We start from the raw sequence: 27,634 nt of genomic DNA, 5'->3' as shown, positions 1-27,634 counted from the left end.
GTAGGAAGAAATGAAGCATGACAAAGGAAACCCAGAAACAATGTGAGTTTCTCCAGATTGGATCGGAACTAGCTTGCCATGGAGGCTATTGCAGGGGAATATCCTCACAAATACTGCAGCTTTATGTAATTTGCATTTGTAAAGATGCCTCTACTTTAGCCTCCATTGTAAGCTAGTTCCAGTTGAACACTGAGAATATGAATGTGGTATATTAGACATGGCATGATGTGGTATATTAGACATGGCAACCAAAATACTACACTTACAAGTTGAGTATGCAACGAGGGAAGTTTTGCTCCCAAGTTTTACACTTAAAACTCTGCTGTTGTAAGGAATGAACGACAGAGCTGGTTTCTATTGGAAACATTTGGTGCTATCAATATCAGCAGTCTGTCACACTTCAGTAAATCAACTTTCATGCGATTGGGACTGCTGACATCAATAGCACGAGGTGTTTTCAATGGACACCAGCTCTGTTGCCCCTGACAACAGTAGAGTTTTAAATGGTAAAACTTGGGCAAGAAACTTCCCTCATTGCATACTCAACTGATAAGCCTAGTATTTAAACTGTGTCCTGATCAATCCTAAGAGATGCTTCACTAACACAACACTCTTCAAACAGAGAAATGAAATTGGATAACTACATACAAATTACAAAAAGAAGTTTTGGTATTTACATTGCTTACCACTTGCGGCTCTTCGGGTAGATCTCGATTTGGCTTTTTCACAGTTCTGGTTGACTCTCGTCGAGTTGGTATCTTAGCTGCCTTGGCCTTTATAGGGGGCATAGGATCTCCCATTCCACTGATAGGGGTTGTGGGAGTCGTAGTATCAGCCTTTCGTTTTACTCCCTTTTTAACCTAAAAACAAAGAACAGTTAAGATGGTTTCCGCCAAACATTCGAGCAATACAGGCAAAAATAAAGTTACCAAAAAGACCTCTTAGCATGGTAACAGTTTAAGTACAGCTAACAAAAACCTGCTAAAACTTGAGCACTCAAGCTGACCCCGTAAAAATTTAAGTTTTAAGAATGGTTGATGGTTGTTTAAATCTTCACCGTCTCTTTTTTCTCATAAACATGCACAAGAACAAAGCTTCTCGTGGATTTGAGAGAGTATGTGTACTTGCAAAAAGCAAATTTACAAACCTTGGCAGGCTGAACAGCTGAAGGCAAAGCAGGAGCAGCCAAAATACCAGGGGAGGGTAGGACAGTTGTTGCATCCACAGGAGTTGGAAGTGCTGTTGTTGCTGTTACTGACACAGGTGCAGTGGCATACGGCAAACTTGTCATGGGGGTACTATCTGGAGCAACTGAAATGAGATAACGTACATCAGTTTCCCTCTCCTCCAATCTGCGAGCAGAGCCTCTTTTAACTTCCCTGTGGTTAAGATTCGGCCCCAAAGTTTGGGCTTGTCAGCTGGATTAAACTGGTTTTTGCTGCGCGGGCATTAATTTTTTGGATTAACTGGCGGTCAAGATGGAGCCCACAGTACGCTCTCAAAAGCACTAGAGCTAACAATTGCTCTCGCCATCTGCTACCGTTTGCGCGCATGTGCAGCTTGTGGAACATTTAAGATCTCGCTTTTTTTGCAAACCAAGAAGAAATTTCATGGTTAAAATCGTACATCTCTACCACAAAGTCACTAATACGACCTCAAACGTTACGTGTTTTTACTGAAGGAATTCAGACTCTCTTTGAAAAAAAAAAGATTTGTGAAACAAACACTTTGCTCACGCTGTCGTGTGTGATCCGCCACCGCATTCCACACGCACAAGCTAAGATGTAAGTACGATCTTATTAGGGTTTTGCATGGAGTGGCGGGAAAACTATTTTAGTTGGTTCCACACAGGGTTTGCAGGGATGTAGCTAAGAAAACACTAGCCGGCTCACAACAACCCAGCTGGCCTGGCCTGACAGCTCTAAAGGTACCTAGTCTTTGTTTTCAGTGAATTTAGCCGATTCAAGTTCTCTTTCAGCGTGAATGCCGGCACCGCCCTAGCTACAACCCTGGTTTGTATTAAATGTTGACTTACAAATTTTACCAATAGGCAACAATATTTCTTACACTGAGGAATGGGGAATAAAACAAAAGAAGTTGTTTATACATCCCTTGACCTTGATGTGTTTTATTCTCCCAAGACTCTGAGCCAAGTAAGAATTTTAAATTCAGTACGCAAATATACACGCAGTAATCCAGCACGTACATGTACATTTTATAATCAACATGTACTTTGGACACTAACCTGGAATGTGCTCCATTTTGACAGCTGTCACACCACCCTTCTTTGCTCTTTTTGCCGCTGGTCCACCTGGCATAGCCTTTTTGTTGGGTCCCAGGATTACCTCGTATTCCTGCAGGAAACAAAGATGAAAACACAATGAACACTTCTATCACAACTTGCTCAGTTTTGAAACATAAGTTGAAATAAGCAGCAATGTTTTCTTCTATCCCCAGGTAACAACTTTACATAACATGCAAATGCAGCTCTGTCAACAGTTGCACTGCTGTCAATCATCTTTGTGGGCCTCTCAGGAAACAGATTATCACTTTAACTTGTTCAAACGGTCATGTCCAAGGGTAGTGATTGGTAAATTTTGATCAATTTTTTTGTATCTTTCTTTCTTGAAAGGGTCGTTGATTGTTGTCGTAATAATGATCAACCACAGCAAAAACTGCAATGGTTAACAATATTAGGTTTTGGACTTCAGAGGTTGTGTGTTGTTGAAAGGATCAGAAAGGTAGCAACTCATTTCTATAGAATCCAAAAGTTGCAGTTGATGTCACGTTTGACTCCTGTAGCCTTGGTTGTATTTCCTTCTCAAACAAACAAACATTGATTGCAATTCAAAGCTAGGGCAGTGTGATTTCCTACGTCATTGGTTCAGGACAAAAAAGATAAAAAAAACCAGCATCAGGCTCTTACTGTGACTATCATCCACAAAAATTTGTTCCCAGCACTGTGACACAGTACTTCTTGTAATGTTTTCTTCTCAGTGAAGGTGAGTTTCTATGCGAGCTTAATTTAAAAGTTATCATTTTTAACCCCATGAACCCTTACAACTGCCAAAACAATCCATTACTCCTACCTCAGCAGGCATGGTAGCAAGTTTCTGGTTAAAAACTTTCTCCAGTGACTGGCACATGAGGACTACATCCTGAGGAAGACATGTACATCTAAGATATAATACACAGTATGTTTTCACGACAGGGCAAGGAAGCCATGGATAACCCAGGATTATAATTCAGAGAAATGAAGAAATTTTTCCCAAATTTGAGTCATATCCACATCAGACTGTTGAGTAACACAAGCTTAGCTTGGTGCACTTTTCATATAAAAGGAATTTACTTAAACATGAAAGAAAAGCTTTATTAATGTTTAAAAACATTTTTTTTTTCAGGGTACAAACCAGATATTATTTGAATCACTACCACGTAATTTGAAATCGTTAACTAGTTCCTTGACCAAACAACTCTTGTCAAGTTAAACTTTCTTACAGGTCCACAAGATTATTTTTAAAGATACTTTAAACGATATGTATATGATAGTGCCATCTACACTGTGTCTGCAGATACTGACAACAATATGCTCTTATGGTGGATTGTGATGCTCAAAAGTGAACCTGTCATACTTAGACTCTTTCACTCATGTTAAAATTATAAATTGATAATTGCATAGCACAGCATGTAGTTTATTCACACTTTTTTAATAGCTGTTATTGCAGTTGAGCCAGCGATAATATATTCTTTTGTTAAAAAGGTATGCGAACGAGGCGAAAGGGTCAACAAATCAGTGAACACAATGCAGAATGACCCTTAAGCCTTGTTTGAATGTCAAACCGCTGAGAACTCCAATAACAGCTATTCCCTTAACCAGGTTCAACCATGTCAAATGTGAAGAAATGCTGAATTTATTCTTGATCCAAAAGCACCATGGCAACTTGCTACACTCTCCACTTTCCTGTCTACCATGAGGTGAAATGGAATATTTCCTCTTCTTGTGTTCACAACTTTCACTATGTTGCAAGCACTGATAGGAAGTACTATCACTAGCTAAGAGTGCTACTATTCAAACAATAGTTTAACATACAGTTAACTGATCATTTTATTCAGCCAAAAAAATAACCACAGAAATGAATTCTATTCTGCTTTGTTGACTAGGAAATTATCCCAACAGAATTTATATTAGCTAGCAGGACATACACTTTGGAGCTGTATAACTAAATTATCTCAACTATAGATAAGCATTTCCTGGATTTCAGAAGTAGATTTAAAGTAAAGAGGGATTGAAATAGCTTGAAGTGGAAATGCAAATTAAATTTAAATGCTGTCAAAATTCCTGTCAAGCTAACTCAATTTCCTCTTGACTTTCCAGCTTAAAAATCGAACACTTTCTGTATTATTTAATGTGGGAAACACATTAAATTGATTTGCAATTGGCACATTAAAATCTTACCTCTCCAGGCTTGTTGTAGGTGATGCAGTTGTTAAAAATTAAGCGAAACTCATCTATACACTCTTGACTCCGAGAATACTCGTGGTTTTCCAGCTTTCTCTTGATCTGAGCCATATCCATGGGACGTTTTATGATCGTGTAGTAATCCTACAAAACCACAAGACCTCCAGTTAACAACAACGTCTTCCAAAGGGATAAAATGAGCACTATAGTATGGTTTTAGAGCATACTAACCGGCAGATTTAATTTTACAGCGTCCACAGGTTCGTGGAAGGGCCAGGCATATGGATGCCTCCACATCGCTTTCATGATCGTTTTCGACAAATACTGGAGTTGGTTTGTAGTTCGTTGAACTTTTGGCTCTACTTGCCCGGTAGTCGGTGTTTGAGCCATTCCTCTCTACAAAAGACATTTAAAACAAAACAACAGTTTGGGTAGAATTTATTTTGGTTTCGCATGTTATAACCAAACACGAAATTATAAATTCAAGCTTTAGACGCTGCTCGAGCGAAGCTAACGAACAACGAAATGGATTAGAGTAATATTTACCAATGTTTGTTGTTCAAAATCGTCGTACTTGTGTGATAAACGCCTTATTCGCTTCCCGAGCCCCTCGGGGCTCGTCTCTGATCGCAATCCATTCAATGAATCGCCAGAGTTATGTTCATTAGTGAGACCAGACTGTAAAGCTGAGCTGGGCCTAGAGGTGATGCAATACAACCTCGTCAATTTCGCCCTCGAATTTACCTAAGTCGACTCCAAAATAGCATAAAAATGTGCAGGATAACTTTAGAAACACTTAATGCTACTTTGGAAGACGTAAAAATCTTCTTGTGAGCGAGAAAAAAGTCCGCGTCACTTCAACGCCATCTTACAGTGCCAACGCCATTTTTGGCGGTGACACGCACAACCTTTCACGAACGAATATCACAATTCACAAGCCCAGGAACCCAATAATAACCGGACCATACCGTTCGATAAGGTTCGTTAGAGGGTTCTGCAAGCTTTGGATTGTCGGATGGCCTTGCGTTTCCATACACGGCGAGAGATTCCTCACAGATTCGTTCCTCCTTTACAGATCCGTCCGGCTCGCTTGAGAGCGAAGGCCGCCCTTTTGAATTCTCGAACGACCCCCAGCGAAGAGCTTACAAGCCACGTCACTGTTTAGTGTCACGTGCCCTTAGTCAGCGCGCCAAAAGTGATTTTCTGCACGCCGATTTGGAGTCTCCCTCGCAACCGGGGTTTTCAAGACCTTTCAATATTCATTGTAATTTTTTTCCAGTTTTAATTGCAGTCTCAAGAATCGGGGAAATTCCCGAAATTTTCGTGACAGTCTCCGGGCTATTCTCAAGTATCAAACAAATACCACTCCACAAAAGTGGCGCGCGATCTCTGACCATTCGTAACCGAACCGGACACCCGCTTTAATAAAATTCCTTGTAGTATAGAATACTCAGTGAAATCATGTTGTGTCCAAGAGAAAAATTCACTGTTCTTGATTGAGAAATTTCATATTATAACAGTGAACCGTAGATCGACGCGTTATTAAAGCCGGGTGCTTTAAAAAGCAGTTCAGTGAGTAGTTCCGAGAAGGTTGTTGTCACGCAGCGGAAAAGATTACAAAAACGTTGTGCTTTAACAGGAAGTGATTTCCACAACGAGAAATGTTTTTCTCCTGATCCATATTCATATTGGAAAATTAAACAGATGTACCAAACATGATCAACTGAAGATCAAGTTCTTTAATAGCCTTTGCTGCCGGTTTGGTAGCTCCTCGTTCATGCGTGACATTGTTTACATTTCTTCTTTCACCGTGACTGTTTTATAAACTCTGACGAAATCTCGGGGAATCACTGCATTACGAGATGACCGTAAAAAAGGTTTATCCACAAGAAAACTCCTTCCAGATCTTGTAACAATTCATCTTCAATCCAGAATTTTAAACGCACCGTTTTTCCCATCATAAAAATGTTCCTCGGAAAATACCGTGTAAATAATTAATTCGCGACTGGCTTTGTTCACGGTGAATTTGATCCAACTTATCAAGCCTGAAGTAATAAAATCCGGCTGGTGCTGTACTAAATGTATATACAGTTTCACTGCCATCCATAATGTACCTTGTTAAATTATAATCCAGTTCTCAATCTGTGACCATGCCAAGATAAAGATAACTCTATTCGCCAAAGGCTGCCAAAGGACAATAAATGCAAGCACTTCATCCCAAGAAGGTTGCGCACGCAACCTTGTGACGACACGGTATGACTCCGCGGGATTTTCAAAAAAAAAAAAGAAACCAAAAAAACACCAGCCCCGTGGGAAGCACCGATAAAATGTACGTTTATATATTTGACAATATTACTGTATTTTTATTTACCAGTAGCAAACTTAAACATTTGCAACACTGTTTATTCCTTACCTTTTTATCTATAATAATTAATTATTATTATTATTATTTTTATCATTTGTTGTTGTTATTGCTGTTATTATTATTGCTATCATCATTTTCAAAAAATTGACCTGTTTACGGGTATCATTTTGAATGCAAATTCTTTCTCAAAAAAGGGGTCTACTTCGGAGACCCAGACAGCACATACTCACGCAAAACATACCTTTTTACCCTCGTAAATAATTATAAACCCTCTATGCTTGCTTTTGATGATCTGACTTTTATTAGAAATTTTAAAAGTTTTTGAGGGGGGGGGGAGGGGAGAAGATCGGGGACTAACAGTATTCAAAAGTCCTGTGAAAAAATTTGTTGACCATAAATACTAAATTCCTGGTTAAATGGTACCAACACTGTTGCATGGGTCTTAATGTTACTTTATATGTTATGGAAAGAAATTAAACATGTTGCAACATGTTAGCATGTTACCCACACAGTTTTTCAAATTTTGGTAGGATGCATCCAAGCCCCGGGGGGTGGGTACTCTCATAAGTTTAGGATAAGGGGTGTGCCGTGAAGGGTCTTAAACCCTGACCCTATTTAAGAATAAAGAAAGTGAAAATTGATACCCTTTTTAAGGCCCCAAAATGGAAAAAATGACACCCTATTCGAGGAGAGAGAAGCATTCCGTGACGACCCAAATAATGGCTATCTGTGCACGGCGTGTCCGTCTTAGAGAGAGTTGACTGTAGCCCATATATGGGAGTAACTCCCCCCCCCCCCCACCCACTTGGATCCAAGCTTATTGGCTTACCCAAGCATTTTCAAGCCACAAAGAGTATGAGGAGCTTGTTCAAAAGAAAGCAAAAGCCTGACCACACAAGCTAAACACCTGGACAGGCTGGACTTAAAGTTTCACTTGAAGTAAATTTTTATCCGACCTGTCTGAATGTGTCCTAAACTGCAATCAGGCATTCTTTTTTCCTTTTTTGTTTCTTTTTCCTCCCACCGTGAAAAATAAAGAATGCCTGATCTCAGCAATGTGGTTCTATGTGGTTTCAACATTTTCACCAAACTAGTTGGACGTTGGATCAAACTGTTGAGACTGTTCAAATGCTAGAGTAGGGGTGTACTAAAGAAGCATCAATTTACTTATTCTTGAAATTAGTTTTATTCTCATTTTTAAGAAAAAGGAAAACACACAAGTATATTACTATGAGCTTAGACTATTACACACAACCATTTCCCGTAAATTGTTCATATTATAAGACCTATCATGTACGTTTATAATGTTGTAACATTATCACATTAACATAGCAAAATCTAACTAGGTTTAACCTACATAGAAACTACCCTTGTAACAATAATCTCCACTTTTATGTAAAAACTCAATTGCCTAAAAAAATAACTACCGGTACTTTGTACAGGTGTTTCAAATACAAAAAAATAGTGTACTTCAACAAAGAAGCTTTAATCTAAACATTCCTTTTGTGCATTTAAAAAAGTTAACCACAGTATCATCACACAAGGACTGTCTTCTATAACATACATAAGGGTGTCTTATTTTCATGCAGGTAGATATATTATGCCTAAATGCATCCTGCAAATATTAACATCATCATTAATGTCATCTAGAACTTTTTTTTACTACAAAACTTCTCAAACTTTTAGGGTGCACTATATATTTACAGCTCGGCACCCCTTACACACATTTTCACAATCTACTCTTTACTGCACCTTTCAATAACAAGCAAACCTTGCTTAAAGGGACTGTGTCACGGCTGAGTTAAGTTTAATTCATTACGTTTGGCCAAATACTCACTATGAAACTAAACTCAATGCTGGCAAAAAATTACTTCTATAGATGTTAATGACAAAACCATAGCTTCATTACAACTTAAGGTGGCTTATAGTTTTGAGGGGGTAAGTGAGCCCAACTTTTAATTATCTTTTAAAATATTCAGGAATTTTCTTTCTTTCTCTTATTGCTGTTTTTAAAGCATATAGCCATCATATGCGACATTTGACTTATAAAAATGCTAATAAACAATCAATAAAGAGCCAAAATGAATGGCCGAGTGCTTAGGAGGGGACTGGGCACTAGTTGTTTAAGCAGCGTTTTTCTCAAAATCTACCTGTATGACCCCATCTCAAAATTTCAGAAATTACAAATTTGCTTTGATTAAACATTCATGCAGGATAAAAATAAAAATCTGTAAGACAGATTTTTCGCAAAATAGGAAAATGTGATATTTTGCCCCTTTAAGAAATAGCTCAAATTCTGTCTTACAGATTTTTGCATGAATGTTTAATCAAAGCAAATTTGTAATTTCTGAAATTTTGAGGTGAGATCATACGGGTAGATTTTGAGGAAACCCTGTTAAAACTAGTGCCCAGTCCCCTCCTAAGCACTCGGCCATTCATTTTGGCTCTTTATTGATTGTTTATTAGCATTTTATTGGTCAAATGTTGCATATGATGGCTAATGCTTTAAAAAACAGTTATAAGAGAAAGAAAGAACATTCCTAAATATTTTTAAAGAGAGTTAAAAGTTAGGCTCACTTACCCCCTCAAAACTGTATTAAGCCACCTTAAAATGTGTCTCCCGGGCATTACAATTTAAAGTAAGAAGCAAACAAGATTACCTTTGAAAACTGTTCATTAAAAAGCTATATATTGCAATCGGTTTCAATCTTCCTCACTTTTGGACATCCATATCTAATCTTTTGTATCTTCTGTGTTATTAAAATGTTCCTTAGTCTTACAGTTCACCGAATTTGGTGGCCACTTCCCATGCCTAAATTGGCTAAAATCTGTGACACAGTTCGTTTAGTCAATGGTTATACTTTCACTGCCATCAATAATCTAAGTAGAGCTCTCAGGAAACTTAAGTTCATTTTTATCAGTTTAAAGGGTCATGCCTGTCGATTGTGATTGGTAGATTCTGATCCACTGTGTTTGTTTCTGTTTTTCAAGGATTGTTTGCTGTTATTAATATTATACTTGACAGCATTTAAAAACATAATCATTTGTTCAGTTTTGAACTTCCGAGTTTGCACGTTATTGAAAGGTGCAGTAATTATAATGGTAACTTTATAATATTGTTCTCTTCTTCCTCCATGCAATGACTTAGTTATCATAGTCTGTTAAAATTGGTTGCTGAAATAGAAAAATGCAAAATATTATTCACAAATCTCTTAAGAACAAATTCTACTAAACATATTTTACAACTTGCTTTTGTCAAATGGCCTGCTGCTTAAAATACTCTGGTTTTTGCAGCATAAAGCACTGCTCCTTCCCTCCCCCCCTTCCCCCCACTGAATGGGATGCAAGTTATCCCAAAGTATTTTGCCAGGTTGCCCTGACAACTTGCTGTACTCAGGGGTAGGGGGGTAGGGGGGTACTTAAGGAGTAAAACATCTTAACTTAAGAACACAACATGAGGATGTGACATTGACAGACAGACAGACGTGACAGACATGACTGTCTGAAGTCTAACCATGACTGTTTGCACTCCTCCATCTCTGGAAGGTAATTTTTAACTATACTTGACCTGTATACTGTTTTTGGGGGTGGGGGAGTGGGTAAACATTCTGGAGTTCATGCATGCAGCTACTCGGGTACCTTCTGCAAATGTGCAGATATTTTGCCTGAGTCAGATAGTAGACTGATTAATTTAAAGCAAGTCATTCTTACCCTGTCTTCAGCACAATCTTCCATGGGAGTTGCCCTATACTCAACATTTGATTGGCCCCTACCATAGGCTGTCAGAGGAAAATAAATATTAGGTAAACATACAGGTAACAGTGATTTCATAAACTGATGAGCTACTGTTAGGTACTCAAGGAATAACTATTTATTAAAGAAACTTGCTTCCGATAACATAACAGCAGATCAGTAGCTATGTGTAAATAGAGAAAAAACAACATGATGTTGACAAAATCAATAACACATTGAAATACAAAACTAAGTAAATACATTTATAACTACTTGAAACAGGCCAATAAATTTATTATAATTCAAGCAAGAAAGGTCACACAACGTTTCTTGCTACCTTCAAGTAAGAAGTTTAAAATAATGAAATACACAAAAGCTTTGCAGCAGGGGCCATATTTAAGATTTAAGATTCCTTTTTCCCCAAGGATAACTATGTTTTTGTTAAGGCTCTGTCTGCCTTCCTGCCTGTTTTCCTGTTGGTGACTGCCTAATCTATCTTTGTTTTTCTCTCTTACTGTCTGTCTTTCTGTCTGTCTGTCTGTCCTACCTACCTGTCTGCATGTGTGTTTGTTTATACCTTTTCTATGATCACGGCCTTTTCCAGTCAAGCGAAACTGCACCACCATGCCAGCAATGAACATAACTGGGATAAGTGATAAAACCAGCCATGTGTACCAGCAGTGAGGCAAAGCAGCCTTGCTATAATGACCTACAAAAATGTAATAAAATTTTAGTATAGCAGTGTTCGACATCTCGGCTAGCTATAGCCCGGTAGCTCGAAGCTAGTAAAAATGAGGTCAGAAAAATGAGGTCAGGCTAGTAAGATTTTGCATTTAATAGCCCAGGGGCTAGAAGTAAAATTAAAAGAATTAATATTTTATTTGTTTGTTTTAGGTTCATAATTGTTAAAGTAACAAAAAACTTTAAGTTGTTAGGATAATATTAATAAAAAAAGTAAAACTACCATTCTGTGGCATCTTTCTTGGTCTCATGTGTCGATCGTAAATGTCACTGGAACCCAAACCCTATGCTTACTGGTAAATGTACTCCCCTGTTCTCTCCCTACCCATGTTGCAATGCCTTGCATGCACTTGCAGTGATTGCAGAGAAGTGGGAGCTATTTTTGTCAAATTATAGGGCCTCAGGGCAAAAAGGCGAAGACCAGTGAAAGTGAACTGGAAAGATCAGGTTATGAACAACGGGGGGAAGATGTTCAGTGACATTTTCAGAAGGTAACTGCATTTTGCGGGTTTGGTTTTTAACCTATCAGTTATAGCTTTCAGTAAGAAAATTATTTGGCATTGCACAAATGCATAAACGGCTCTGGCAGACAAGAAACAATCACAAAAGCAAAGCTGAATTATAGATACTACAATGTATGGAAAGAATAAGCAAAACAGAGGTAACAACTCAACATGACTCATTACTAATAGTCTTAAGCTTGACTCACGCAGGCTTCACGTTGACTTGTGCTACAATTCAATTTGGTTTATACAATTCAATTCCTTAATTAATGCCAATTTTCAAAATGTCCACTTACCATGCAGAATGTTGAAAGAGTAGTACAGTGATTTGCTGTTCTCCAAGTAGTAATCCAAGCCATTGATGCACCCAAAAGCTCCCAGGAATGATGATGAGATGACAATTATCACCTTCATAAATCATGACACATAAAGGATTCTTGTGTTAGAACATAAATATGTGTAGTGAAGCCCTCCAAAACACAAATAACAATAATCAAAAGGATAACATTAATAACATAAAATTATTTTGCACTTAGAAAAATATCCATACCCCCCCACAGAGGGTTGTTTGGTTCACAACCCCTCCTCCCCCTGGAAATTCCAGTTTAAGTTCACACTTTCCTTTAAAAAAACTTGGTTTTAAAGACCCTGGCCTCCCCCCTCGACATTTCTCCATGGGGATGGATGGATTTTTTTTTGAAACCACACAATGTACATTCACCTTCTGTATGCAAAGAATGAGGATTCCTCCAGCAAGGGCAAATGCAGAGAGAATGACATAAGGCATCCAGGTGTGTTCTGACAAGTATTCTGAATGCTTGTAAAGAAGAGGGAGGAAAAACATGCCAACAAACCATCCTAAGGCTGCTCCTAAATAACCAAGCCAAAAAGCAACAAAATATTAGAACAAAATAACACACTGTCAAGACTCCTGTAACAAATGAAAGCTATTTCAATATCTAAATCACAATTACAAATAAATGTTTTTATTGAAACTCCAGAAATTTCTAAAATAAATATTAAGATAATTGAGGCATCAGTGTATATAATTTAGAATCAACCTTTTTCAAATGCAAAACATACATGTGTGTCTTTGAAATGGTCAATATGTGTTATTAAGCTAACATGGTGACTGTAGCTACATGTACACTCTTAGCCTTAGCTTGCTTGTGCAGCAGTTACGGTTTTAAAAGTTACTGACTTACCAAGAACAAAAAGTCCGACATAGAAAAGGCACAGCGTTAGCAGCCCAGCGATAATCCCTACACCAGCAGAGACACCAAGAAATATCTGAAAGAAATGATCCATGGTTTTTAATTTAATACCTCATTGATTTTGCATCTTGTGAAACTCAAGACTCTAGTATAATTATGCTGAACTTGTTGTTCTCTTTTATGCATGGTTCTACACATTTTATCTGTTACCATCCCCTGCAGGGAGAACCAGGGGGACAAGTCCCCGGGGGGGGGGGATACTAGACAAAGTTTTGTGTGGGGAGGCTCCGCCCCGAGCTCCTACCCCTTACCCTTTTATATACCATTTTGCCAGAAATTGTACCCCTTTATATTTTCGTATACCTTTTCATGAAAAAAGGTACCCCTTTCATATACCTGAAAGACATGGCATAGACTTAAAAAACAACATTTTCTTTTCATTTTCAAGTAACGCTTCACAAACTGAAATTATACAGCCATAAATTGCATCTGCTCAAAATATTTTTATTAAAAGGCCCTTTCAATAACCTAAATGATTGATTTCCATACCCTTTTGTATACCTAAACTTGTGAAATCCCTACCCTTTCATATACCTGAAGCCTGAAAAAGGTACCCCTTTCGGGCGGAGCCTCCCCGTATAGGCCATTATAGGGAGTTCCCCTCCCCCCCCCCCCAGGGACAAGTCCAGGTCAGGGGTGGGGAAATGCTTAAAGCAGTCTTGTCCTGAAGGTAAGGGGCAAGATAAATCAAAAATTACTTCTCTTTGGTCTTGTAAAGTACCGGTAGGTCACTTCTCAGTTGACAAGAATGGAATACAGGTTGATAAGAAGCATCTGCCTTTAGAAACAGTTAACCCCAAGAAGTATTTTTCTCATTTGCCTCTACTTTTGCTATGACCAGTGAGGATAGCTGTCAGCATACTGATGTCAATCAACAAGTTTTTGATTACCGGTAACGCATCTGTGGTATAAGTATGGATGTTTTCTGGAATCGCTTATTTTTTGGACAAAAGGTTTCATATCAGACATGTTTTATTTAAGTTATAAATCTTGATGTTTCCACTGCTAGGGTCACAATAAGATACAACTTTTGATTGGTGTAGTCGGCAAGTTTTGGCGCAACTTCTTCAGGATTTTGTGAGGGAAGCTGTAATTGGCTGAACCCAGGAAAGGTATGTGGTGCGTTTGAGCAGCCATTGGTGGGAAGATAAGGAGCGTTGCATGACAAGACTAAATGGGCTACAAATTAAATGAGACTACCATAATTTATAGCACTAAGGGATGGACCTTTTTTTTTTGAGGGAGGGAGGGGTTGGGCAATAATTCTGGGCAAGATATTTTTTTCCACCTTCAGGTTGTGAAAGATTTTTTTAATTTTTTTTTTAAATGATTGTTTCCTATGGCTCTCCTTGCACATTTTTTTAACTGTTTTTTCTGTGCAGGGAATTTTTTATTGGTTATTGCCCAAACCCCCTCCCCCCATTCAGAAATTGGGAAGAAGGGATTTAAATTTAATATTTTTAAACAATTTGGAGGATCAACATGATTTGTTACTTTCAGGATTTTAACTTGTGGAATATATTTATTGTGAGTACCTGATCTTTATGCTCAAGATACTTTCCAGACAGGTGATCAGTAAGATATCCATAACATAACATGTAAGTGAAGAAAAATCCCACCAGGAAACCAGCAAGGAACAGCATAAATTTGAATACACGGTATCCTGAAATAAAATATATCAAATAAATACACCAAAGTGGAATTTCAGGGGAGGGGGGAGAAGAGAGAGAGGGGAAGGGATAAGGAAGGGGAAGATTAGGTAAAGTTAAGTCTGTGTTCATGCCAAGTGGCACATCAGGCCGGTGCTTATCCCGGTTTCATTAGCATGAAGTGACCAGAGTACTTCTACTCCCCCTGGATGGAATGCTGGTCCATTGCAGGATTACCCCAGCATAAGTTTGCTGGTATCCATTTATACACATGACCCCGGTTGTCCAAATGATAGATAACACTATCCACTGGATAAATCACTATCCACTGGATAGTCAGTGTAGTATGTTTTGTCAACACTTGTCCACTGGACAGGATAGCGAAGAGGGTAACACATAACAATGATCCACTGATAAACTTGTGGCCCTCTATTCTATCAAACTACTAGCATTTAATGAAATGTAAATTGTCTTGGCCAAGAACACATATTTGCAGGATAGGATTGGAACAGACCGTATCCCTATACAAAGCCTGAATTGTTGCCAATTTCCAATAGGGTACTGCCAATTTGTGATGGATGAGCCACTGACTGGACCCTTCCCCCCAGCATCCTCTCTCCTTGCCTGGGCTTTTATCAGTTCAAACAAATACATCTTTTCAAGGTTCCATTTCAACATACTGTCTGTCTCTCAGCCAGTTTACTATTATCATGCAAAAAGTATGGTTAGCTTATAATTTGTATTCAGACACCTTAAGAATCCCTTGGGAAACCTCCACGCCTCTGCATGCACTGCATGCCGTTTATTATAAACACCCATAGTCCATGGGAAAATTTAAGTAACAAACAATGAAAACATAAGAACAAAGGTATAGAAAATTCTGGAAAAAGCAAGATTAATTTTTAAAAAGGCGACTGCTCACTTTATCAGCACACCTCTGATGTTTGATCAGTACTGGTTTCTTCAAGTTGGTCACATATTTTAAGGAAGTTACCTGTAAGTTAAACTCGCGCCATTTTTCTCTTATGTTCATTGAAAACGGATGTTCTGAGCGTCATTTACAAACTGTTAATTAAGTGGTTCTTGTTTGACACTACATTAAAAACTTACCGACCAAATTTGATTCCAAATATTAATGTCCTTCTCTATAGCTTACCATAAAAGCAAACAACAGTTCCAATCAGAACGCTGACTGCAGCCAGAATACAACTTTGCGCGTCATACGAGTTGTGAAGCTTGCAGTCATCAGTGTCTGGTTCCAGAGTTGGAAATGAATGCAAACTGAAAGCCGTGTGCATTTTACAAATGGAAAGTCACGGCAATAAGTATGAGGTCCGGACTTGGTGAGGGTTATCTCTCAAAATAAGTAAGTCTTACAACTCTTGTGTGGATAGATATCGCAAGTTGCACACATACGCTCAAGATCTCCAACAGGCGAATGTGGCCCTGGGGTTGTTATACAGACTACAGTAGTAGTATCCAGGGGGTATCAATTCATTGACTTTTGAAAAGTGGTTGAGTTGGATCGACTTTCACTTACGGAAATGAACGAGGATTTCCGTAAGTGAAAGTCGATCCAACTCAACCACTCTTCAAAAGTCAATGAATTGATACCCCCTGCCTGAACGAGGCTTTGTGGTTGAGTAGCGTTGCGTGACGATCAGACAAACCAAACAACAGTACAAACAACGGCTGCCGAAGGGAGTCACGTGAGATAAAGCGCAGGAACCTGGGCTCTCCACTGCACATCAGCAAACATCTCTCTCTTCCGCAGAGGCTTCTTCAGTGGGGGAACGCGAAAAACACGAAAAATGAAAAAAAATAGGGGAAGTGCGGGGAACGACGCGCGCTTTCGTTTCGATTCTCTCCAGGCTCCGCGCTTACTTTTCACCTCTCCCCATTTCCCAAGAGAAGCTAAGAGAGAGCGAACATACAAAATTGAGGATGCTAATATTTTAAGCCTGTACGGGGAGGGGAAGGCCGGACACAACTGTTTTTTCGGCCATTTTATTGGACTTCCCCAAGATATATTTTGTGACGTCTATTGACTCTTTTGACTATCCACAAACGCCCTGCAATGGGACAAGAAATTCTTAGCTATAAAGAGGAAAATGAGAGAGGGCCAGTTTTTGGGTGGGCGAGAGCTTTAAAGTTGAATTCAAAAGCGTGAGTGAAACCGGCCCACCTCAGCCTCCCTATGTTTTTGAGCCCCACCCTCAATCCCATATCGGACAAGGACCCCCCCCCCCTCCCTCCACAATTTTGTTTTTATTATGTTCAGTTGATTATTCTGTCTATAAGTCACCTGTGCTCTGAGGCCCACCCAATCACTGAAGAGCAAGTTCGAAAAAATACATCCGGTTATAAGCCCCCCCTTTGCTGGATGACAGCAAAATGTTGCTTTATTTTGACTTTTTGACTTAAAAACGTATTTTGATCAACACTGCGGTGGCTCGTTTCGAAACATTTTCTTTTATGCGGCTTATAAGAGGAGGGAGAAATGGCCAAAAAAAACTAGGGAGGAGGGAGAAATTTTGGCAATAACTAGGGAGGAGGGAGAAATTTTGGCTAAAAAAAATAGGGAGGAGGGAGACATTGGCACAAAAAAGTAGGGAGGAAGGAGAAATTGGCACAAAAAAGTAGGGAGGAGGGAGATGTACTCTCCTGTCCCTCCTCCCTCTTATAAGCCCTGCCTGGATATAAACCCCTCCATTTACTAGCCCAATCAAAACCCACCCAAGGGCTTATTTAATACCAGAATTTCCGTTATTCTCCCAGGGGGTTTAGAGCCTCATTATACTTTGCAAAAACTTTAGGTTTTCTGAAAGTAACAAGTTTTTTATTTGCAGTTTTGTCGAGTTTGAGGTCAATAATAATTACAGTGTACTACCTTGTGCCTTACACCAAGCTAAAGAAGATAATATTGTTTGTGACAAATGTGGGTTAAAAAATTCCTTGTTTGTGCCTGGGGTTGCTAACACACATCTGTTATCTCTGAATTTTTAGTATTGTCAAGTGACGTAACTGAACATATAGTCAAACATGTAACTACTAATTTAAATTTTAACCTGAATTTATTCAAATTATTAAATTATGCAAAATAATAGGCCATTTCCAAGTTACCAGTTACCCTTTGCCTCTGTTTTAAAATGAGTCTATGTGTGAAACCATTCATATGAAAATGAGTTTCACCTACAGGTCCATTTCATGCAAAATGGTTTCGCACAAAAAATGATTTCACACATAGACTAATTTTGAAACAGAGGCAAAGGGTTACCCGGAAATTGCCTATTGAGAGTAAAATCTAACTACTGTGTACTTGCATTACATTATACATAGAAAACACCACTGAAATTCCTACATATTTGCTTTACTCAGTTATATACACTATCAAACAGCCAATATCCTTTTAAAGGATAGACCATTAGGAAGTACACTGGACAAAACAATCAGGGAATGGGTTTATTTTAAATACCGGTAATTCTCACAAAATTTCACCAAAGTCTATGACAAGAATTTGAAGCAATAATCAACAAAATGGAAAACTCCACACATGAAAAAAAAAAAAAACGAAAATACAAACTCTGCAGCCACCAAGAAGGTAGGAAAACTGTGCATGGCTGCAACATTATTACTGTAACAAATTTGCTTTGATGTACTTTGATGTGGAAGATTGTTACAAAGACGTTTTACAACAGTCTCAAAGTCAAAACGTACATTTGTTGTAAGAATACAACAACAACGCACTAAATTTTATGAAAATATCTATCCATAATTGTTTTGTCCAGGGTACTATAAGCTTATATTTTTTTATGAGAAAGGAAGATTATAAAAAGAAATATTTTCTGAATGCTAAATTATCTGGCAAATAAAAAAATACTATCCCAACAAAAAAAGAAGAAACACAAACAGAACAAAATAATGACCTTAAAACAACTTTTTCAATACTGTGACTGCGGAGAGCCTATCCAGAAATACACATTTGAACCTTGTAAAATAATCTGGACTTTTCTTTGCGGTCCCAAGTTTTTTAACATATAATTTAAAGTATCATAATTCATGAATCAAACTTTTTGAACAGTTGAGGAAATGTAATGTAACTTTCATTTTTATTACTGACCTGTTCATATTTCTTTTTTCAAATTTTAAGTATCTCATTAAAGTTCACATTTTTTGGTATATTACACATCCTTGGAGACCCAGGGGCAGTTAGTCAGGGAAAAACAATGTAAACCTGGCAAAAATTGGAGCGATATTAGTTTCAAAAAGCCTAGGCTTTTCAGCCCTTCCTAAAAAATTTCATTGCTCTGATTTTGCCAGGTTTACTTTGTTTCACCCCAACTAACTGACTCTTGGTCTTCAAGGATGTATATTACAGGAAACTCTATTTCTTTTTAATTTCAGGTAATCAAGGCTCAATTGAAATGGTGCATTTGATTAAAAACAACAATAATATTATTAAGATAGAACATTTGCTACTTTTTCTTACTATGTATAACTTAAACCACAAAATAACTGTTCCTAAAATATTATCTGTCTACTTATCAACACAAAAACTAAATTGATTTTCATTATAATAAAAAAATCCTTCCCAAAATGATTAAATAATTTTATGTACAAACTACAAACTCTGCAGAAGAATACATCTATTCTGCACAGGAATACAAAAGCAAAAGAATGTTTACAAGGCTTAAAAGTTAAGAACCTTAAAGAAAAAAGGTGAATTAATTAAGTCCTCTTTTTTGAAGACCGCCGACTTTTAAATTACATTACCAGTTTCTTAAAACCTTAAAGGGACTATGTCACGGCGCGGGGATTTCGCATATTTTTGGTCTAAACTGTTCTGAAATAAGTGGTAGGCAACTTTACCCATGAAAAACATTATCTTTGAACTGAAGATATAAAAAATATTTGGGAATAGAAATCAATCTTTGGCTATAAATAACGATTTTTTTTGAGGCGTGCGGAAATTGCAATCCATTTCCATCCGAGCCATCCGCAGCCAAACGCGCCTTTCAACAGTTTTAGTGCTCTAAAATAGCGATTATTAATAAAAATGGACTATTATTTTAAGTTTCCTACGACAAATATAATTTGGCTGTTCAAAAACCTGGTAAAATCCGTGACATAGTCCCTTTAAGTAAATTTAAGAAACAAAAGAATTTTCCACAATGAAATTCCACTTTTCATTCCACTTAAAGGGTCCATCACGGAGAACTTGCACATGCATCATGGTCCATGCTACCTGTTATTTAAATGGGGCTATGTCACAGAGGACACATCTTGAAATAATTGGCCAATTTTTGCTCTCCCTGACCCGGGAAAAAAAAAAAAAAAAAAAAAAAAAAAAAAAAAAAAAAAAAAAAAAAAAAAAAAAAAAAAAAAAAAATTAAACAAATAAAACCCATTTTTTTTGAAGTTTGTAGTTTGTAATCCGCCTCAATCTTCCTCTGGTCTTAAACCATTCTTTTTTGTTTTTATTTTATTTTAAGCTATTTGGCATTTTTCTAACTAAGAAAACTATTGTTTGAGGTTTCCTTCAATTTGAAAGCAACTGTTGTTTGGCATCAGAAAAATGACTTAAAATATTGTGACATATCCTCCCGCAATAGATTCATGTATGTCTGTGGATATCGTACCCTTTAAAGACGAAATCATTCCTGCATGACAAGAAGTCTTGCATCAACAGGTACAGTCTTAGTACCACTCTTATATACATAAAAAAATTATGGGTGAGCACACACCTTACACACTTTACAGAGCACCTTCACTTTTATATAAATGTTTATCTACATAATTCTTTTTCCTCCATGTGACACCTAGTCATAGTCTGTTAAAATTGGTTGCTGAAAAAAAATATTACAATGTCAATCATTAATTCTCGAGACTGTATTATATTGTTCTACTGTTTAATAAGAAAATGTCCCTGAAAAATAGTCAATAAAAAGACAAGTTGTGCTACACAGGCAACACAACTTCTGCTTACATGATCTCCAGTTTTGGAAGTAAGTAAAAAGTATCTCCCTCCCCCTGGAAGGAATGCTACATGTAGGTTGTCAATTGCCGCCTGTTTACCACAAGCATTTTATCAAGTTGCCACAAGAATTGCTGATAACCACTCATCCACCAGGGTATACCTGCCTCTCATGCCTTAGGCGTGAGTCTCACGCCTGCAAGTTGAAAACTTTGATCTCACACCAACTCAGGCCTACGAACCAATTTCTCATGTCTGGTCAAAAAATGTGAGTTATTACCAACCATAACTGAACACACTTTTCAAAAAAAATGTAAACTCGAACCACTGCGAGAAATGAAAACTCTGAATAAAATGAGTAAATGACCTGATACTTTCTCCGAAATCTCAGAGTTTTGACAAAAATGCATTGGGAACAAGGCCGTGTTTAGCAAAACACGTCCTGGGACTGAAACCGGGATATGTTTGGAACGCCTTCGGAATACTTCAGACATCTGAATCAGAAATCTTTGGACATGGTCGTGTCTTCTTCGGAAATCCTGGCACTCTCAGGATAAAAATGTCACGCCTTTGACCCAGAAAAAGTTGGCAGGTATACTACGGTGGAGAGGTACAGTGAAAGTAAAATGACATGCTTGAGAATACTAGTGAGGACCCTGGCAGGGCTATATAATTCTCAATCTCCTGTTCAAATAACACCAAGACTGGTGCACAAATCATTAAAATGCAACTCCTAGCTATGAGCCCCCACAACCAACACAATAGGTCAATGAAGAGAGGAAATCAAAATAAAAAGGGAAGAGACCAAAAAGAATTGGAAAAGAACTTGCTAAGGCCACTAAAATACTGCCAAGATATTAGCACATTAAATACCTTATTATAGGAAATTAACGCTTGTGTAGTAGAAACGCGACTAAAGCGATGAGGAAAAATTACTTCCCGATAAGAAAAACGCGAAAGAGGCGGAACATAGAGGAAAACGCGAGTAACAACAGGAACAAGTTTATTTCAGACTTGTGGCGTATCTTAACGAAAAAGTTGTGGTACTTTTCCCATTTTCGTTCTTCGCGTTCGTATAGTGGGAGATAACTTATGCTTTTTCCTTGGTCAAGACACCTGGACTGTAACGAAAAATTGGGGCCAAAATAAAGAAATTAACGTCGAATTAACGCTCCACTTAACGGCGCGGAATTAGTTAACACAAAAGCGACTTAAATAACGCGAAAATTTGAATTCACGTTAATTTCTGATGCCTTAATTTCCTATAATAAGGTATGCCATTATTACATATCCAAGGAACATTGCATCCTGATTACCACCATGACAACTGATTACAGTGTGCCTGATGTTGGTGAATTTGGTTACATTATGCACAGATCGTTATCCATACCGCCCCCACAGTTTTTATGGTCTGAACCTCCCTACCTCTTGAGAAATTACTTTAAAAATTTTGGCTTTTGAGACCCCACCCCCTTGGAATTTTCAAAAACCTTTCATGGGGTGGACATGAGTATTTTCTGTAACTGACATCTTGACCTCATTATATTTCCAAGGGCACGAGTAATCATTCTCAAATCAGTTTCTAAAATGTCCTGTTAACCTAATTTGTACATTATCTCACCTGGTCTGAGAAATCCTGCATGGGAGTTGCCATGTGGCGAACTCTTGGTCCCCTTCCATAAGCTGTCAGAGAAAATAACAAAAACGAAATATTTAACAAATATTATGGTTGAGTTATTTGGGTGATCAGCTTTAAAAAAGTTTCAGTTAAACTATTTTTATTCTGATCTAACACTATCTTGTATTGCATTTCTTTATGCCTATCTGTCTTTAGCTGTATTAGTCTGTCTATCCATGTGTCTGTCTGCTTTCTGTCTGTCTGCCTGTTTATGAGTGTCTGTCTGTCAGTCTGTCTCTCTGTCTGTCTGTCTGTCTGTCTGTCTTGTCTGTCTGTCTTGTCTGTCTGTCAGTCTGTCTCTCTGTCTGTCTTGTCTGTCTGTCTGTCTGTCTGTCTGTCTGTCTGTCTGTTTATGAGTGTCTGTCTCTCCTTACCTTCTCTATGATCAGTGTCTTTTCCAGTCTTGCAAAATTGCACCACCATGCCAGCAACGAACATGACTGGGATAAGTGATAAAACCAGCCATGTGTACCAGCAGTGAGGCAAAGCTGACTTGTTATAATGACCTACAAATACAAGAATATGCATAATTTAAAATAGAAATGTTACAACAAAAGGGCAACACACAATTTAAGTTCCTCTACAGTGTACATTTACAACAAGGCATCACTGCATCCCAGTCGCTGTGTCCTTGTCCCACTTTAAAGGAGCTACGTCACAGACAACATTCAAAATTTGTCTTTATCTTTATCAGTCGGAACCATTCTTAGTTAATTTCGCCTTTTTATTACCCCTTTGTTGTTTTTCTTTGTTAGATAACTATTATTTTGAGGTTTCCTTCAATTTTAAAAGGAATCAGAAAAATGACTTAATATTCCGTGACATTGCTCCTTTAAAGTCACAGCCAATAATATTTGCATAATTTCGTTTGTCCAGTAACTTTGCTTAAGTGAAAGTGTGCAGCAACTTTATAACTTAGGATAGTAGCATCATAGTCTTCAAAATTATGTCCACTTACCATGAAGAATGTTCACAGAATAGTAAAGTGCTCTGCTGTTCTCCAAGTAGTAATCAATGCCATTGATGCACCAGAAAGCTCCCAGGAATGAGGTGGAGATGACAATTATCACCTTTAAATATTATACAAAGAATTCTTAGTTAGAAATGTGTGACAACCTTGCAAAAGAGTTTTCTGGTCCACAGGAGATACCCAGAATGAAACGTCTGAAAATTATTAATCATTATTATATCATTTTACGTTTGAAAGCTTTACAATGATGTCTGTAGCATGATCTGTCAGATTAAAGACCAAAGCTAGGGTAAATCTATGGGATTGTCCTGAAAATAATACAACTAAAAAAATAATAGGCCAAAATGAAACAAAATGTGCAGTTCCAGAAAATATCCATACCCACCCTGTGGAAGGTCATTGAAAATTTCAAGGGGGTGGGGGGCCAAAATTTGTAAAGGAAAGTATGGGGGAATAACTGGAATTTCCTGAGTGGTGGGGGGATTCAAGCCAAAAACCATCTGTGGGAGGGTATGGATATTTTCTGGAACAACACAATCCAGTCTCCACCTAAAATACTTCAAAACACACCTTCTGCAAGCAAAGAATAATGATTCCTCCAGCAAGGGCAAATGCAGCGAGAATGACATACGGCAGCCAGTTGTGTTCAGACAAGTATTCAGAATGTTTATAAAAAAGAGGAAGAAACGCCATGCCAATGAACCATCCCATGGTTGCTCCTGATAAAATTGTAGCAAAACATTAACACAAACATACACTGTTAATTCTCCCGTTGCATAGGATGGTGTAAACCAGCATGTAAGATTGGCCAAGGGGGTAGGAGTTATATTGAAGAAATAGATGTGCCACTATATATTTCAGCATTGTTCATGTTTGTAGCCTGTGTGCAATTTATATGGGAAGTTAACTGAGTACAGTACTGAAACAAAGCTTTTTCTCCTATGGTGTTGAAAGCAAGATATTGGGACTCTCATGTCCAAAGATGCTACCCGTTATTTGATCTTTTCGGAGACTTTTGCAAGTTTGATGGGATCCTTCTGACTTACCGTAAACGGAGCCACTCACCCGCCCAATAGTTAGATAGATAAGCCAATTATATGTAGTCATATGTAGGAGTTAAATTGAGCAGGAGACAGTGACTACAATACCTGTTTTTGTACTAGATTTTAGTTACTTAACACTATTAATAAACTCTTACCAAGAACAAAAAGTCCAACATAAAAAAAGCACAGTGTTAATAGCCCAGCAAAGAGGCCTACACCAGCAGAGATACCGAGAAATATCTGAAACAAGAAAAACACAGAATTATGTATAGATTCATTTAATGCAGTTAATGGAATTCGGTAATAATTAATTATTAATGAAAATTTGATTTCATTCTTCATTTCAATATATTCCGAAATGAATACAATTAAATATATCTAATATTTCAATAAAAATATATCTCAATATTTGTATCATATCTTTCGTATATTTACTTATATATCTTCATCTTCTACAGGTATATTACAAACTCACAAAGTGATAAGCTCCCAGTTGGCTTGATAACCTGGTTGGAAGAGCTCTGCACTGGTACTGTATGTAGAGGTCATAGGTTCAAATCTCATTCAAGAATTTTTTTGGCATGCTTACTTTTTACAACTACCCAGTAATTAAGTCGCACATATAATTATAATAATAGTCTTTTCATGTTTGTGACTGTTGGGGATTGCCCCTTTTAGTATGATGGTTTGTGGAATATTCTACTGTACCTGGTCTTTATACTTCAGAGTTTTTCCATCCAGCTGATCAGTAAGATATTCATTACATAACACGTAAGTGAAGAAAAATCCCACCAGGAAACCAACATTATAAGGAACAGGACAAATTTGAATAAACGGTATCCTGAAATAAAATCAGTATCACATAAAAACACAGCCTGTAAATGCAGAAAACTCTCATAGCACATTGTCACTCTGCACAATTCTTCTGGGAAACATGCAACATAACAGTGATTGATAAAGACAGAATGAATGATCACTGGTCTAAGTTGGCCCATATGAACTGGGAAGGTATGGTTTCCTTACCAAGTAAGCCTTAGTACTTATAAGCTTTGTGGCCCATAACTGGGCCTTATGTAATATATGAGGCCCTGTTAGGGCTAAATTCCGACTGGTGACACGGCTCTAAAACGGCGACATGAAGAAGCTGAAATGACGACGAACAACGAGATGCTTCCGTGAAATTACGACAGCGACAAAGAAAAAAGCAAAATCGACAGCGACATTGGCGCTTTGTTAAGCGGCTTGTACGCAAAATAGCCTTTGCAGATTTACCCTTTTGTGTAACTTCCCATCTTGTACTTTGTAAAGACCATTCTCATCCATTAAACAAATGCAATCTTATGCTCTAACAGCTCATTTTGAAGTAGAAAATTGTTGCTTCAGTCAAGTAAATACAAAATGATCCATCATTCTGAAAATGATTCTCTCCATGTTCTCTTTGTACCTGCTCAGAATAAAGGAAAACACGCCTTAGCTACTTCAGTTTTTCAAAATTTTCTGGGGAAGCATGCCCCCAAACCCCCCTAGGAAGGTTTCTTCTTTGGTGTCACAATTAACTGATTCGCTCTTTAAAATCAAAGTCAAAATCTCACTCTGTCCCAGCAAATCAACTTGACATATCCAAGAATAAGAAATATTTTGGCCACACAATTACGAAAACACATTAACACATTTCCGTTATTATCGGTGGCTATGGACAAGTCGAAATTCCAACAGCGACATGCGAACCTTTTGAAATAGCGACATGAAAATATTTAAAATTCAGGCGGGGGCCATAAAGACCCCCCTAGCAGGGCCTAATATATTACTCTGGTTCTATCGCCTGAAGTGACTAGGCACATGGGATTCAGGTTTTCCTAACATTTGCACTGGTAGCCACTCATTAATTTATACTCCTGGGTGGACAGAAGCACTATGAGGGCTCTTTAAGAGTTAAGTGTCTTGCTCCAGAATACAACATGGTAACCCTGGCTAGTGCAAACCAGTGAGCCACCACCACATCTTCAAAGACTTTTGGATAATCCCACACATGTATGAATTATATCAAGGAACTGCACAATAAGACAGGGAGCTATGTGGATACCTTACAATTAATTGCAGTTAATCATTTATGCACCTATCAATGTTAAGCCACTGGAGGGGGGAGGCCAGGCAAATTAAAGGCAGGGGATTTGACAGCAATTGTTTGCACATAGTGGGAACTTTTGACCATTTTTAATGGACTTTCCTATAACATTTTATTAAAGGTTAGTGACTCTTTTGAAAATCCACAAATGCCCTGGAGTAGGGCATTTGAACAGAAAGTCTCAGCTAAGTTCAAATGCCCAGCCTATGCCTGGCCTCCCCCCTCCCCCCGCCCCCTGCGGCTTAACATTGATAGGTGTATTAATCCTATCAGATACTCGAGAATTTGATGAGGATTTTACAATATATCTCAGACGTTCTTTGCAAAGGCCTTGAGGATCTTTTCAAAAATCTCGAGGACCTTTGCAGGATTGAGCAAGAATTGCACAGGATCCTGTAAGAACCTCAAAGGTCTTCGGGGATTTATATAAATGAAGTTTCTTATAAAAGGCAAAGAGAGCTCAAGCCTGTACTCTAACATTACCATCACTGATTAAAGGTAGTAAGAACCTCAAAGATCTTCGGGGATTTATATAAATGAGTTTCTTAAAGGTCACATGTCAAATCGATCACGTCGATCTGATCAAGAACATTTCAGGCCAATTACAATTCGTCAACTGTAACGTTTGAATTCAAAGTAACATTGAAAGGCCAAAAAATTGCATTCTTTTCTAGCTTACCATAAAAGCAGTTTACAGCACCGAGCAAAACGATGACTCCAGCCAGAACACAACTTTGCACGTCATACAAGTTATGCAGCTTGCAATTATCACTGTCTCGCTGTCTGGTTCCAGAGGTGGAATTAAATGTAAGCCATTTCGAGGCTTGAGGTCGAAAAGAAGACGACTTTTCTGTATGGAAAAAGTTTTTTTTGTGGAAAATAAAGCTCGAAAATAGAACATTCCAGTTGCGCTTGGCTATGACAGCTCGAAGTGTCCTCGATCTCCTCGATGAGGCTCCGTTGCCCATAATGCATTGCAATGAATGAGGGCGGAAGTAAGATTGTGTCACGTCGTCACGCAAAGTTGACCTTTCCGTGTGCAGATTAGACTTGCACCTAGCGAGCCGAAAAGCTCTGGGCAAAGTAAGGAGACCATAGGCAGCGGATGTGTCGTCGGCTTG

At 38.0% G+C, this 27,634-nt stretch overlaps 2 protein-coding genes, 1 long non-coding RNA gene and 1 pseudogene across 6 annotated transcripts in view; all 4 read right to left on the bottom strand.

Moving 5' to 3' along the window:
• LOC144664943 (bromodomain-containing protein 3-like) overlaps window positions 1-6,642 on the bottom strand; it is a 21,690-nt gene extending 15,048 nt beyond the window's left edge. Inside the window, exons 1-8 of one of the 3 annotated variants that reach the window (XM_078526140.1) lie at window positions 5,428-6,642; window positions 5,006-5,156; window positions 4,691-4,855; window positions 4,457-4,603; window positions 3,090-3,158; window positions 2,246-2,354; window positions 1,148-1,311; window positions 678-860 (exon numbers count right to left, since the gene is read on the bottom strand). In XM_078526140.1, coding sequence (XP_078382266.1) covers window positions 678-860; window positions 1,148-1,311; window positions 2,246-2,354; window positions 3,090-3,158; window positions 4,457-4,603; window positions 4,691-4,855; window positions 5,006-5,156; window positions 5,428-5,492 — 1,053 coding nt within the window. In that variant the 5' untranslated portion in view covers window positions 5,493-6,642. The remainder of the gene's footprint in view (window positions 1-677; window positions 861-1,147; window positions 1,312-2,245; window positions 2,355-3,089; window positions 3,159-4,456; window positions 4,604-4,690; window positions 4,856-5,005; window positions 5,157-5,427) is intronic. The other 2 variants (XM_078526147.1, XM_078526152.1) reach the window with 2 other exon arrangements.
• Window positions 6,643-9,800: 3,158 nt separating this feature from the next.
• LOC144664927 (transmembrane protein 198-like) lies at window positions 9,801-16,505 on the bottom strand. Its single transcript, XM_078526129.1, has 8 exons — window positions 15,880-16,505; window positions 14,610-14,737; window positions 13,006-13,090; window positions 12,522-12,670; window positions 12,097-12,208; window positions 11,134-11,265; window positions 10,536-10,603; window positions 9,801-9,998 (listed from the first exon to the last, which is right to left on the bottom strand). The coding sequence occupies exons 1-8, from the start codon at window positions 16,019-16,021 to the stop codon at window positions 9,969-9,971; spliced, it is 846 nt and encodes a 281-aa protein (XP_078382255.1). The 5' UTR covers window positions 16,022-16,505; the 3' UTR covers window positions 9,801-9,968.
• Window positions 16,506-17,540: 1,035 nt separating this feature from the next.
• On the bottom strand, window positions 17,541-20,023 carry LOC144664936 (uncharacterized). Its single transcript, XR_013572880.1, has 2 exons — window positions 19,851-20,023; window positions 17,541-19,502 (listed from the first exon to the last, which is right to left on the bottom strand). It is a non-coding gene; the product is annotated as an uncharacterized LOC144664936 (long non-coding RNA).
• A 101-nt stretch (window positions 20,024-20,124) lies between these two features.
• Window positions 20,125-27,481, bottom strand: LOC144646576 (transmembrane protein 198-like; annotated as a pseudogene). Its single transcript, XR_013569453.1, has 8 exons — window positions 27,193-27,481; window positions 25,097-25,229; window positions 24,544-24,628; window positions 23,916-24,064; window positions 23,334-23,445; window positions 22,750-22,881; window positions 22,319-22,380; window positions 20,125-20,569 (listed from the first exon to the last, which is right to left on the bottom strand). The product of XR_013569453.1 is annotated as a transmembrane protein 198-like (transcript).
• Window positions 27,482-27,634: the final 153 nt, after the last annotated feature.

This window comes from Oculina patagonica, chromosome 1 (genome assembly GCF_052425735.1).
Source record: "Oculina patagonica isolate OP01 chromosome 1, crgOcupat, whole genome shotgun sequence".
Classification (NCBI taxonomy): domain Eukaryota; kingdom Metazoa; phylum Cnidaria; class Anthozoa; order Scleractinia; family Oculinidae; genus Oculina; species Oculina patagonica.
The sequence above is the reverse complement of the archived record's forward strand: the minus strand, read 5'-3'. Positions and strand labels throughout refer to the sequence as shown.